Genomic DNA, 14937 nt, shown 5'->3' with positions numbered 1-14937 from the left:
GCTAGTTGAGGGGCTGAACAGTATATGTGATCTGTCAGCCATTTAACACCATCTTTGGGATTATGGACCCTAGATTATAGAATATACAACACAAATCTTTTAATCTGAGGTTTGACACATAGCATTTTGAGTACTTTCCACCATGATGGAAGTGATAGGAATGCATTTGTAGCAATATTAAGAAAGATTACACCAGACCTGAATGTCTGATAACCCCGTATGTGTACTCTCACATACTGCTGAGTCACATGACTGGACAAGGTTACCCACCACAAGCCTACCAGGGATTTTTTCTTACACATTAAATCAGTGGACTGGTACTGGAACTGATATCCAGTCCAGCCCAATGACAGAGATCTGAAAACCACATCAGGCTGTATAGATACTCTCACTCACTCCAGAGGCATGTGCTGTACTGTCAGATTGGCATGGTGCTCTTTTTTTCCAAAAAGCCTACTTATGCATGTTTTTTCGTGGGTGGGAATGAAAGACTTGGATGTTTCCTGTTATAATTCAGTGGTGCTTAGGAATCTGTCTCTCCTCCTCCTCCTCCTCCTCCTCCTCCGCTCAGTTCCTCCTTCCAGGCACCAGTTTTCTGCCGTTTCTCTCATCAGCTCCCGAGATGGCAGCTTCAGTCCTCGGCACCTGCTGCCTCCAGCCCCCATGCCGACATGAAACCGCTACGCAGTCAACCTGAGAACCCGAGGGAACGTCTTTCTCTTTCTACATCGTCCAAGGAAACGGCTCGCTCGTCTGCATTGTCTATCACTAGCCATCCATATGAAAAACACATAATTATACAGGGGCAGAAACGGTTCGGTTTTTCGGCTTCTGCACACAAAAATACATTTTCCCCAGGTAATGTTGAAAACAGAAGTGCCTTTCAGAGATGGCCCCTGAGGATTAGCGTGCACTGAAGTCATGAGAAAGGCGGAGAAGAACAATGGTGCGTCATAAGACTCTGCCCTGTATGGTGCTGAAATCGGTGTTATTAATCCTCTCTCTGGTGACCCTTTTGTTAATGTGTATCATGGGCCTTTCAGTAAGCCCGATGCCAGGCACATACAGACACCATTTTCACTGACATCATCCGAAGCATTCTTCTCCTAGACTAGGACCGTCCAATTCGTGACAGAGCCCTCTTTCTTCACAGAGAATGGGTCCATTGTTCCAACGGCAGGATGTCCAGAGCACTGAGCAGGGAGAGGCAGCATTGTCTCAGTTGTACCGTAAGCCAGAGTCACGACAGTGCCAACAAAAATTTTTCTTAGACCACCGAAGAGAGACTTTAAACTATCTCTTTAATGGCCTGTCTCTACTCCTCTACTTAAAGGCTGCACATCATATGTAAGTGAATGGCGGTCTCGGCAGTAATGATTCAGTTCAGATTACAGCAAAAAAAGAAAACACAGCCAATGTTTTTTTCCTGCTAAATTTTGAATGTGCTAAAAAAATAAATAAAGCCAGCCAGATATACACAGGTGGCTTCAGATACATGTGCAGCAATGTCTTGGCCCTGGTCGCTTTGCAAGCAGACAGCATAGCAGATTCATTACCAGTGTCAGCCAGGGTAACAGTCAGTGTCATCGACCAAATGACATGAAAGTTGTTTGTTCTGAAAACTGGCCAGATTATTTTTTAATTGGTATTTTTAAAAGACTTTTTACCATCTTCTAATATTAGAATGCAATTTAATATGTTCCAAAAAACAATGCTTTAAGACCAACAATTATGATAGTTGAATTATAGCAAATAGTACATAGAAATTATATTCATTCCATTAACTCTATGAGAGGTAAAGTATCATCTCTTGCATGTTGGACTGCATGAAAGCACAGTCATACAAACTACTTCTCTTGCCTAATTTTGTTCGTAAAAAACAAAAATTCTGTCGATTCTGCTGTTCCATCGGAGTTTCCACACATAATTGGGGCCTTACTGGTGTGAGCCACTGTCTGGGTTAAAGCCATTCCATATTGGAACCTAGACTCTGCAATGGCCTTCAATGCAGAACAAAGTCCCCAAGGGCTGTGTCTGTCCCTATGACCTGGAATAAACTGGTGATTAAACTTTGGAACCCAGTGGAGAGATGGCCATTTCAGGCCCACAGGGACTGCAGTGGCTGTCCATCAGTGACATGCAGGGTTACAGGGTGAAGCAGGCCATGTGTACTAAAAGCGCTAAAATATTACTATTAAAAGCATTGAGGATAAAATGTCAGAATCAGAATAATATGCTAAGCAAATAATTACTTTTAAAAAACATGCATGCCTCCCAATTTACAAAGTAAAAATGCTCACTGCACTACTTCCACTACAGTTCATAGGGATTCATACACCCCCATGTTTGTGGAGGGACAATCATTTATGGTTTATCTATTAAACCAAGAGAAAGACACTCTTAAAATCCGTGTATTCTGCAGTGAATAAGTATAATACAAACAATAAAAACCGAATAAAAATATTATAATACATTTTTTCAAAGTCAGTGTTATCCTGATATTTCATTGTTTGGCTGAAAAAACTTGATCCTGATCTGCATATATCAAGTCTTATATTTTGTCTTTGGAAAATATTTGATGCAACAAAACCAATATGAACATAAAGTTGATGTGTATGAGAGACGACAGGTGTGGGAAAAGACACTTGATGTGGAGGTGTGTAAGAAAGATACATGGAACCTGGAGGTGTGTAAGCAAGGATGCATGGAACGTGGAGATGTGTAAGCAAGGATGCATGGAACGTGGAGGTGTGTAAGCAAGGATGCATGGAACGTGGAGGTGTGTAAGAAAGGATACATGGAACGTGGAGGTGTGTAAGAAAGGATGCATGGAACGTGGAGGTGTGTAAGAAAGGATGCATGGAACGTGGAGGTGTGTAAAAAAGCATACATGGAATTTGGAGGTGTGTAAAAAAGGATAGGGATAGGAAGCCAAAGGTCAGTGTAACAGCTCTGTTCCTGAAAAGCTTTTTTATATACAGCAAATTTACTTTATAGACAATCAAGTTAAACATATCCCCTGAAGATTAATTTACATCCATCCCACTCCTTCCCATCCCTACCCCTGCCAAATGTGGAGAACATATTATACATTTATAATTAAATAATAATCATTGGATAGTCTAGACAGAATTCACAGGATGAAGCAGAAGGAAAAGAGGCGGGGTGCTCACTTGGCCCTGAAAACCGAGACAGAAAAAATGGCATCTTTGACATTTTACCTCCATGTGGTGGGTCAAAATTAAACTGGGGCTAAAAATAGAGAATAGAGGGATGTTTAAAAGTGCCAGTTCCAAATGCTTTCCTTATGCCCTCCTGTTTGAAAAATGAATAAAATATTAAATCTGTATGGCTGCACCCCTGTACAAAGTGTCTAAAAATAGAAATGACCTTCACACATATTGGATCCTGATTCAATATGTTCCTGTTGATCTGCTCTACATCTCATGGTTCAATCAATAATAATGCCACGGTATTTAGAACTAGACACTTTATAACAAAAAGTGTAATCCCTTTTACAATATCATTCAGCCTATCATTCTAAACTTCTCTCCATAAAATAGGAAATCATGAAAACTTAAAATCATTTATATGATTCACTGTCTTGCTTCCATAGTGAAGCTCCCATGTTCACGCAAGTTTCTAAATACAGATAATATATTAAACAAGCAGAAGGCTTTAGCATAGCACTGCTCTTGGGGTTCCTGTAAAAGAAATATTCATGGAGAGGACCAACTGTCTTTGTCTATATTTGTGCACATGTATGTATGTATGCTTCTGTGTGCGTATATATATATATATATATATATATATATATATTCAGTCAGTGATGAGAAAAACAGTGGTTTTGTTACATCTGAAGTACATGCAGAGTTCTTAGTATATTATTCCTTCCTGAAAATAATTTAAAAATCATTCTTTTCATCTTATGAGCAAATGTGTATGATTGCTGAGGTGTGTAATAGGTGGGAAAACCATCTGTGATATTAATTACATAATTTGGATAACGCTGAATAAAATAAAAAGTATGTTTCCATAACAGTAGAAATGTACGGTGCCACTAGAACACTTTGATAAATCAGCATGTTTCAAATTGTGGCTGGTAAAGTGAGATTATGACAAAAACTAACCTACTGGTTTGAAAATAAAATAGAAAATAATAGAAAACTGCTATTTCCTTAGTTCCGTAGTTCGGGCAGTAGCCCATCTTACCAAGATTCTTAACGTTGAGGCATTGCATTGATAAGTGGTGAGCTGAATCTGGACATGATATGGTGAAGAATGCAAGCATGGAGCAGTCAACCACCTGAAAATGGCCATTCTCCCAGCAGGATGTGATTTGCCCCTGGGCTCAGGCCTTAACTCACAATGAACCTCAGTGCAAACCACTTCCATCCGAACTGACTGGAGAGGGACATCTTATGGGTCAGTCATGCTCTTGTGCTTCAACAAAACTGCGGTCTAATGACCAATGATCCAAATTTACTGAATTAAGTCCTCTCTCTTTTGAAGGCCAGCCAGATGGCTATCTCTGTCACAAAAGATTAATGAAATGTTTGTGGGGAAAAGTATTTCAACACAATGCCCCATGATGGGTGGTTTTCTTACAGCTTTGTATCATCACTTAGTCAAGACAACAAAATACATTAAACAAAAATGTAAAGCTGATTCAGTTTGACAAAAAAACCACACTACATTAACAGATGCAGTTACAAACTACACTAAAAATAATACTTAATTCTAATATCAGTTTGAATTAGGAAACTTTCCCATTTTAGCAACAAATACAGTCACGTCAGATATATATATATATATATATTTTACCATTACTAGGTATTGGTATTGGTGTGGCCAGAAGCATGCAACAAAGGAAAAAAGAAGATACATATTCAAATCATTTGTAAGGCATTGTAAAAAAAGAAGAAGAAATAAATGAATGATAATACATTAGCACTGAGAAGGGGGTATCTGCAGATTCCTTTGAACAGGCATTTAAGATCCTATCAAAGTAATAGGTTTGGAAATTACTGTTGATGTTAACTAAGCTCTTTCTTTTAACCTTTTCCACTGTTAATCATTCACAGAAATAGCCCTGGAACTCATGATTGCTACTTCAATTTTATTTGTAATTTTAATTATTTATTGGTTTATTGAAAGGGGCAGGCAAAGATAACATTGATGCCACTACATCAAAAGTTCTTAATTTTTCAACACCAGTCCCATGATGGAATGCAGAAGCAGAGAGGAGAAAATAATCCACACATTGAAGTTTCAACCAAGTTTGACATTAGAGCAGTCAGACAAACATAAACTTTCAGTCAAAAATAAAATATCAGCAAGTTTTTTAGGTACCACCGTATTGATTTTATAGAAACCATAGCAGGCATGAATTTTGAATTATGCACAGTACAGCTGTTGCCATATCTAATTTACTAAATCTGAAATCATTGTTACAGAACACATTTGAAATACAAGACAACGGCTATATTTCAACAGTATAACCAGGGTTTTTTCTGATGTACTAGAGACATCTGGTGATAAACTTGAGCAATAACACTTAAGTGAAAAAAAAACATAATGCAGTAACAATATGCAAAACAGAATATCAGTATAAATCAATATAAAATAAATTACCAATCTACAATGTTAAGAAGGAAAGATTTATGGATACAACATTATATTACTTTATATATTTATGTATTATCTACTGGTACTGCAAATGCTCTCATTTGGAAATAAAAGGTCTGAAATAATTATAATGAATGGAGGCCATAAGAGCGAGAAATCATTCAAATGCGCTGAATCCATCATAGATCTGAACAGGCTGGCTGATTGTCAGACACAGTGGCATCATCTGTTCTGAGGGTACAGTTCTGAGCCTTCTTTCTACAAAAGCCTTGTTAATTTATCTATGTTTTTCACTGATGACTACTGGCTGACTACTCAGCAGTTACCTCACAATTCATGGAACTGTAGGACATACTGTGATAGACCCAACAAAATAAACCTGAGTTTGCATGGCCAGAGACAACAGCTTAGAAGTTATAAAATAGTAACATAATACATACAGCATAGGTGTACTCTCAGTATACATGGTCAACACAGCCTATGAAATACAAAAGAAGACATTGAAGTGCAGTTACCCATACATTAAAGTTTGTAAGAATTACATGAAGGAACAACTACAAAAATTAAGAACTAATCTATATGGTATATTACTTGTATATTGTAATACACATTTATATTTATTTTATTTATGTATATATGTATGAAAATGGCACCACATAACACAAATGAATTCAGCACAGCCAAAAGATGTTTATGATTAAAAAAAAAAAAAGTTAGCATAGACAATGGGGTACTTATATTAAGAAGTGAATCCCAGATCACATGGCTGTGTATTTGCATGTAAACACATGATCAGTTTTTGTGTTCTGCTTGTTTACCTGGTGAGTCAGCTTTCATGCAGAAACAGGCAATACAGTACTTAAAAAATAAATAAATTGATGTGCACTGAGAATACATGTGAAAAATGTCTTAAAGCTCACAAAATGGCATCATGACAGCACATCCTGGGCATACCCACACAGCTTCTGGGTTGACTTAATTTTTTCACATACCAAGATGGCTACAAATAATGCCAAGTGGTAGGCGAACAAGATTTACAAAAAAGATTCTATATTAGTCAATGAGAGAAACACAAACTCAAAATAAGCTCTACCATACTATACTTGTTTAATGCAGATATACACAATATAACTGCTTATATTTCCAGTTAGTACTGAAAATCCACAGCCTACATTTTCCTGAGCTAATATAAAAGCAGAATATTTCTGGAGTGTCTACCATTGGGTAAACCAATAACTTACTCCAGACACAGCCTTCTACCCAACTCGCTATTTTAAAGTTACGGGTTTCTACAATTCTTGTTTAATTTCTGAGTGCTTGTGGAAAATGCACCTCAACTTAGCCAATCAGATTGTATGAAGTTTATAGCGGCCTCAAGGAATTATAACTGTTTTTGGTGATGATTATAGCATGGTAGACATTCGCTGATTCCTATTCAGTGTTTCAAGAGAGGTGAGGAACTACATCCAATTGATGAAACGTATGGTTGTTTTCTGTAGAGCTACAACAAAGTTCAGATACAAGCCTGGAAAAACAAAGAAAAAAGGATGATGTAATTGCAAAATCAAAAAAGCCAAAAATTCTGGGAAAAAGTGGAGGGTGAGGAATTTATTGAACTTTAATTGAATTTATTGAGGTTAGCACATGAAGGATTACTTAATTCATCTGTTGACAAGCAGAAACATGATATGAGGAAAATGGCAGCTTAATAGAAACTCACAGCAAGTATGCTGACCTTAATTGTGACTGGAGCTTGTCAACCTGGGGTTCGGAAAACGTAAACAAGGAATTCAGGGGAAACTTTTCTGGGGTATATTTTACTATCTACTACTATGTTAAGAAGAACCAACCCATCGTGTCATGTTATTTTACACTAGTTGGCTATCCCTACTTTCTTATGTTTAACAAAATATTAAGCAATTATTTTGAAAAAGCACATATTTATTCAATCCTGTTGTTGTTTCCAGATTTACCATACAGGCCTAATGAAGATCATGAGTATTTATCAAGGGTGTAATGCAACACAAAGGAGGCCAGGTTTAGAGGACTGTGTTCAACAATCTGCAATTCAAAAAGAAAAAACCAAAACCATGAAAATCTGGAATTAATAAAAACAGAAAAAAAGACGTCTGTTAGAGTTCTTCTGGCTGTGGGAGGGTTCCACTGATGTTACACGTTTGGAGATCATCTTCAAAGTTGCTGTGAGGCCTGTCGTTGATGGGTTCCCCATCAGAAGGCATGTCCAACAATGCTATCTGTTAGGCCGCACGTGCACTACACAATATCACAGTCGATTTGGTTTGGCATAACACAAACCTCATTTGGAGCGTCATTGCTCGCATAGTGTGACAGGGTCTGCGCAATCTTGTTCATTTCTGTTCCGTTCTATCGATCCAGTCTGGGACTACGATTTTTAAACATGTTCGATATTTCCGTTCCGCTGTGTTGAAGACAACTCGGAACTAGCAAAAAAACAAAAACAAAACAAGATTCGACTTGTGCAGAAGCCAACATAAATGGTCGTCGAACTGGGAATTGTAGGTCAGAAATTCAGGCATAATTTCAGAGTTTTTTCCGACATCAGCACTGGTGATGTCGCAGTAAGAAAATGTCAACATTTGTAGTTCGTGGTAAGAAAGGAAAATTGTACATTTACATTTTAATACATATTTGGGTGTGTGATCATGTGTTAATATCATTTATGTTTCGCATTCATTATATCAATATGTGAAATATAAAAGTTATGATATCTATCAGCCACTTTTATCGCTAGCCAGTAGCAAAACCTGTTACCTTCAGCAAAATCGGTTGCCTTCTGCTTCCGGACAGTTCTGGTTTACCTCTAATTGGATAAAATGCTATCACATGATTTAAAGTTCAGTGCACTGTTTTGCGCTTGCGTACAATAATTGCCAAGTAAACAATGTACATTCTATTGATGTTTTACTCTACTGAGTTAGCATGTTTTTGGAACTAAAACTATATACTCTGAATTTTGTTTGCTAGACCCTTGCCGTGATAAGAATACAGACTTTACCGTGATTGATATTGTCTATGGATTTCGAAAACACACAGAAGGTGAGGACCCCTCCCAAGCTTGTTTTCCCTCCCCATGTTACAAATAACCATTACCACTAAAACGCTGGCATCATAAAATAGTTTAGAGATAAAATTGTGAGTTTTAACACTTTCCAAGTATATGGTGTGACCAGACTGATTTACATGGAACAGAATGAATGCACTCAAATACAGGGTTAAGACAAATGGCAATTATTAATTCACTTTTGTTTTATGCTTACATTAATTATAGATTTGATTATATCCAAAAAGAGAAATTCTTGCAAAATCTTGCATTGTCGAATGCAGTTTTTTCATAATTTGTATGTTCCCAACTTTGAGCTGAAATGCAGCTATTGCTATTTTAATAATTTATTGGACTAGTTACTTGCATTAGTGTCCTTATTCATTTTTAAATGGGCTATTATTTTGCAGCTCTAAATATCTTTAAGTTAATAAGCATAAGCAAGCATCGCACAAGGACACTCATTTTTTCCTATGTGGGTTTTCTGAAAGTCACAGCACACAACACAGCATAACCCGTCGGTAGTTTTCAACTGTTACCAATGTCTTTCATTCTCAAAACAGAGAATATTGCAGACATATTTCAACAAAGTTTTTTATATTTCAAAAGTTAAAACAAAGATGCATATGCAATCTCATTAGAACTTTTTTCCCCCTAGCTTTCCAAAAGACAGCCTAGCAAGACAAGGCATAATAAATTGTTTTTAGTTGACAGTGCTTGTATTTTACAATTGTGCCTTCACTGTGAAACTAGGGCCCCATGTCTTAACCCTTTTCAAGAGGTCTTAAAATTTCATCTCAAATATGGGGCTTGTACTCAAAATAGTCTGTTGTAAAGTGAGCCCCTGCATAAGTGACATGTTTTGAATAGAACACTGCAGAGGTAATGGGTTGTGCAAAGCAGAATCTGGTCAGATGGAATTCTGGGTTCTCTAATGTGATGGAAGTGGGGCAGGACTCCCGGGAGTAGGCTGAGGGGGCTGGCTCACACATAATGAATTGTAGTGCTAAACTGAAATGTAATCACTCACACGTTGCAGGTACAGTAGCCATTAATATAGGCAAGAACAACCATCACCATAACCGATGCAAACAGCCCTAGTTCTTTGAAATCATATGGACCTCTGCAGGTCATGTTCTAATGGGATTCTCATGAAACAATGCTTAATAAGATAATTTATACTTGCTATTGCTTAAATCCCCACCAGGGAATGCTAATATGCCTGTGGGGATGGGACTCCACCTCAGTTGTTTTATAACAATCCAGCAACATAGCAGTAGACTGTGAATGGTGTATCCACACTGGATATACAAACATGCTTGGGGTATCATTTGCCCAGATGCAGAAAGCGATGTAGCAGACATTATTGGAACAGTAGCCTAACAAAAATGGGCTGAAAACCACTTGTGTTCAAGAGATGAAAATACAAATTCTGGGATACTGGGAAAACTGTTGGAAACTGACATTTATGTAATATCCTAGAAAACAGACAATACGGTAGCTAAAACAAGCGTTTCACTCAAAATTAGCCAAAAGCATTACAGAAGAAAACTGCATAAAAAATTAATCTCAGAATTTTGGCTGAAACTATTATAATTACAAGATTTTTATTTCATGTGGTGGGAGCAAAACCTTGGTTTGCTTGGTTTATATATGTAACAAATAAATTATTAGCAAAAAAATTAATTCTTAGCATTACAAAGTCAACAGCAGTTGAAGAAAATGTTCAATTGTGCTGTCAATATTTATATCCTAGTCCATTATATCAGTGTAATATATCAGTGACAGTATCACAGAAAAAGTAAACTACCATCTGGATGTTCTTCAATCTGAAAATTAATCTGACAAATACAGACAGAATGGAGCAGAAAACACATTTCATAAAGACCACAAAAATCATGGACTATCTGACAGGGTCCAGAAATGCTTCATTTATTTATGACAACATGTTTTACATTCAAACCAAAATAAAAAATATTTATATATTTTTATATATATGCTAGTAAGCAGGATACAGATTTAAAACACATAAAATCACAAAAACTAAATTCTGTGTACCAAATATTTACATGGCGTGCTTTGAATACTATACAGTGTGTTTTCATTGTGGTTTTAATTTTTGTATGCTTTTTCTCTTAAATTAGGAAGAAAGACAAAATAAACATCTTATAAGCACGGATGCAGAGGACTCAAGTGAAAAGGGGGTATGGACTGGACGAGGTGCCTTAAGACAACTCTGCCAGGTAAGACACTGCACCTCAAAGCTCATTCCAACTGACAGCACGAGGGGACACTCCAGGAAAGACTAAGCTTCTGTGGCTTGTGTTACAAGCATAGTCATTGCTACTACAGCTGAAAATGGACAAAAATATACCAAAAAGCATGTCAGCAAGTTAATACTCAACCATATCAAGTTCTATTAATAAACAAAGAAAACAGGCCAAACATTTTGGAGAAAAACTGAAAAAACCCAGCGAAGGATCAACGGCACTACTGAACACGTTTTTTTTTTTTCCCCGCTGTCTGACCAGACAAAACAGTAGCAGTTTTGTTGATTGACATTTTAAGGTGTTACAGTTTGGTTGCACTGGTACCCTCAGTTTTATTTGAGCCACTGTACAAAAGAGACGCACACCTGTGTGGATCCCTGCCCCCTTCCCAAGTAATAAAATGCAATAATACGCCATTGATTTATTCATTAGTCAAACATTGCTCATTTCTGATTAACAATGACTATACATATCACCAGTGTTAATAAAAAAAGAAACACCACAATCATTGGTAACTACATTCTTCCCTTAGAGCCATTCACAATATTAATTTGTCAGGCTACATACAGTCACCACTTTTAGAATAATCCTTGTTACACCTCAGTTTAAAAAACGTAAAGGATTTTCCTTGGGTGAATGGTTAAATACCTAAAGTGGATTGTTTTGGCATCTCAGTGGATATACAAATACTGAAAAGGCAAAAAAGAGGCACATTAAATGTCTTCCTAAACATTTCATGATTGCCATGCACCAAGTAAATGAAACAAAAGAACCATTTCCTTTGTTGACAAGTGGTATTTAAACTCCCAGGAATTTTAAGAGCACATCAATTGTATGCATAAATGTTATTTAATAGGCTTCACTTCAGTGTAACATTGGCTGCTCTGGTTCTTCTCAAAGAAGTAAGTTGTAATATTGTGTGACATAATATGGTGACAGCTATATCAAAGGACCTCAAATTGTAATGGAACAAGTCAGATGGATATAAAAATTCAAGAATCAAAAATACATGAAAAATTACCCCATAATTAGCCCCCATATTTCTTTACAATGGGAAGAATTTTGAGGAGGAATAGCAGAACGCTCAAACTAGTACCAAATCTTGGGTTAGTTTCATTGTGCCGTTTTCACAGTATGACCACTTAGAAACATGACCAGGAAGGTTTCACCAGGACAGGAGTCAATGCGAAAGCCACAACAGATTTTGTCAGGTTTGCTCATGCAAATTGGCAGTTTTCGTGAAGAAAACGTTATCTAAATGTTGGATATCATACTTGTAGAAAACATTTACTTCCAAATGTGTCAAATCTTCATTATGTATCATGCCACATACATATGTCAATGTGAAAGCATTATTGGCTTCACAGATCTCCATACATCGTTCCCATAGTTCCCCTGTGATCTTTGTTTGAACAAACACAAAAAAGACCTAAATGTAAGCATTGCCAGGAACTTATCTGCAATTAACACACCACTTTTTTCATTTACCCTGACAAAATACCCAACTAATTTCCTCCATACACACTTCAGTTTGAAAGAAAAGTGGTATAAATATAATAAATATATCAAAAATGGAAAGCAACAGACTTCACTCCCATCTCAGCACAGACAGCAATAGATCACATACATTTTGGCATCTGGTCTCCGCACTGCTCAGAGGAAATGGAGCTAGAATATCACCAAAACCACCAGTATCACTTTAACATCCTCAATGGAATAGAAAAAAGCAAAGGATTAAAAGGCAAAGTGTTAGATTAAGAGCGGGAAGAGCAGTGTCCAGGGCAAGAGGAACAAAATCCAAGAAAGACTTCCACTCCACGAGCTCAGATAAACTGCCAATGCCTCATACCTGCACGTCATTCATTTCAGTCACTTCAACATTTCCTTTAAGTGATATATATATATACATAATTAGAATTTTTGTAATATAAATATATGCATGACTGTGAAATGATGGCCTGGGCTGGTGCAAGGGGGCCAGTACAGTAGGTCAGAAGAGTGGAAAGAGGAGGGCTGGAGGAGTGTGCCAATCTGGAGGGTCTCAGATCTTCTTGGAATCTTTCGCTTCAAACAACTTCATGCGCTCCTGCACGGTCAAACCCTCCTTCAGGCTCTGAGACGGGAATGAGGAGACAAACAGAGAGAAGAGAAAAGCGGTTGCCGAAAAGACTTTAGGAGCGGAAAAAAAAACCCAGAACAAATCAGGCACTGTTCAGAGGCTGCAGCTAGTCTGCCGGGTCCCCTATTTCAGCGTTTCCTTACGCCATCTGGAGGGAAAACGTTGTTATTGTGGGGAATCTACTCAATCTTGGAGTGAACGAATGGAGAGGGACACTACCAATTCTCAGACTTCATAAACGTGACCAAAATGAGCACAGGGTTTTCCAGAGACGTTAAACGCCTCTCGTTCGTAGGCTTTGAACAGAACCTGGAAGTGCAAACGGCTGTGGAAGTGCAGAGCCGAGTCATTCGAGGTGCCAGCGTGGGAATGCGCAGCCAATAAAGCGCGGAGGCGGGAATGTCCCTGTAACGGATACGCCTCTCCAGCTTCCATTCTGAGGCACCCGAGAGTCTGCGGGGTAAAGTATCTGCCTTCTAGGCACAGCATCTGTATCGGATCCCAGAGGAACGCGGGATGCCGCGTTCCTTTCCGATTCTGAACATCACTAAAGCGAACGTTTCACCACGGCAGGATTCTGCACTTCCTCAGCCTCGTTTCAGATGATGACCACCCAAAGTGAAGCCCCTTTTTCCCTATAAGAGGGCGGGAAAGGTCAGCTTCTGCCATTCAAATAACCCCCCCACTGGAGTCAAGGAACCCACTCCACAAAAGTGTAGATAGAGAACTTAGAGAAGCTGAAACACACAGACATTTGCAGAACACCTCAATAAAAGGTTAAGAGCAAGCACTGAAACCAGCCCAGATCTACAAAAAGATCTATAGAACCTCCCAGATGCAGTAGTCCTTTAAAATGATTGATCTCTACATTCTGAGAGATATGCACAATCATTTAACAAAACTTATACAATGGTAAGGTCAGACATTTTTGAAAACCTGGGCTTCTGTTAAAAAGGCACTCTGAAATAAAAAAAGGTGGTTGGTGCACTTTGAACGGAGAACCAGGTGGAGGTGGTTAGTTTTGCATGCTGTAAGAAATGAAGTTATTCACGCTTGTTTAAAAACACCTCCATGAGTCCCTAATTATTGAACATACTGTAACATACTGTAACTTAACTCAAAAGCCACAGAGGACATTTCCACATTTATCCTTTTATGAGAACCAATAAAATAACATGGATTTATTTATTCTTTTATGAAAACCACTAAAATAACATGGATACATTTACCTGTAAGCGCTCAACAGAAAACAAGTTCATTCTGTAAAAACATCAACTTTCCAAGTGAAATAAACATCACTTTTCAGGTGATGGGTGTGTTACAGAGAACAAATCTCGGAGTGACGCTTGAGTGATGGAGTAGCACACTCAAACCATGCTATGATGCAATGACAAACGGCAGTAGAACATGGCAGACACAACATCACAACCCCCCAATACTGTAAGGCAGTAATTATGGATCTCTCATTAGATCATTGACAGGATACACCTGATTTTAAGGTGACTCCCCTTTATCCAGTGTTACTTATTGCAAAAGTGATAATAAAAAGCTTGATATTGATAAGGGATAATTGTGCATGCTTCATGTGGTTTCATATTGCTTTCCATTGACTACTCAAGTCCAGGCAAACATCTGATTAAAAAGGAAAAATGGAAGTAAAGGTGGCTTGGACCCATTTTCGCCAATTTCACCAATGAACATGCAAAACAACACTCTGATCCTTACTAGTGCTCTCTTTAATTTGGAGTAATAAATGCACACTTAAATAATAGGAGCAAAGGTCTATTCTATTTTTTAGTTAGCAGCCAGACAGAGCGGTTTGTGTCCCTCCACACATA

At 37.8% G+C, this 14937-nt stretch overlaps 1 protein-coding gene and 1 long non-coding RNA gene across 6 annotated transcripts in view; both read right to left on the bottom strand.

Annotated features, from left to right (window-relative positions):
- Positions 1–8016: 8016 nt before the first annotated feature.
- Positions 8017–8542, bottom strand: LOC135248058 (uncharacterized). The gene is made up of 2 exons (XR_010328360.1): positions 8422–8542; positions 8017–8090 (listed from the first exon to the last, which is right to left on the bottom strand). It is a non-coding gene; the product is annotated as an uncharacterized LOC135248058 (long non-coding RNA).
- A 2079-nt stretch (positions 8543–10621) lies between these two features.
- si:ch73-103b11.2 (uncharacterized) overlaps positions 10622–14937 on the bottom strand; it is a 104411-nt gene continuing 100095 nt past the window's right edge. For all 5 annotated transcript variants that reach the window (XM_064322244.1, XM_064322243.1, XM_064322242.1 and 2 more), the window contains one exon: positions 10622–13093. Coding sequence is in view for 3 of the 5 variants with exons in the window: in XM_064322242.1 (XP_064178312.1) it covers positions 13022–13093 (72 nt within the window). In the remaining 2 variants the exon portion in view is untranslated. The remainder of the gene's footprint in view (positions 13094–14937) is intronic.

This window comes from Anguilla rostrata, chromosome 2 (genome assembly GCF_018555375.3).
Source record: "Anguilla rostrata isolate EN2019 chromosome 2, ASM1855537v3, whole genome shotgun sequence".
Classification (NCBI taxonomy): Eukaryota; Metazoa; Chordata; class Actinopteri; order Anguilliformes; family Anguillidae; genus Anguilla; species Anguilla rostrata.
Note: the sequence above shows the minus strand (reverse complement) of the source record. Positions and strands in the feature narration are given on the sequence as shown.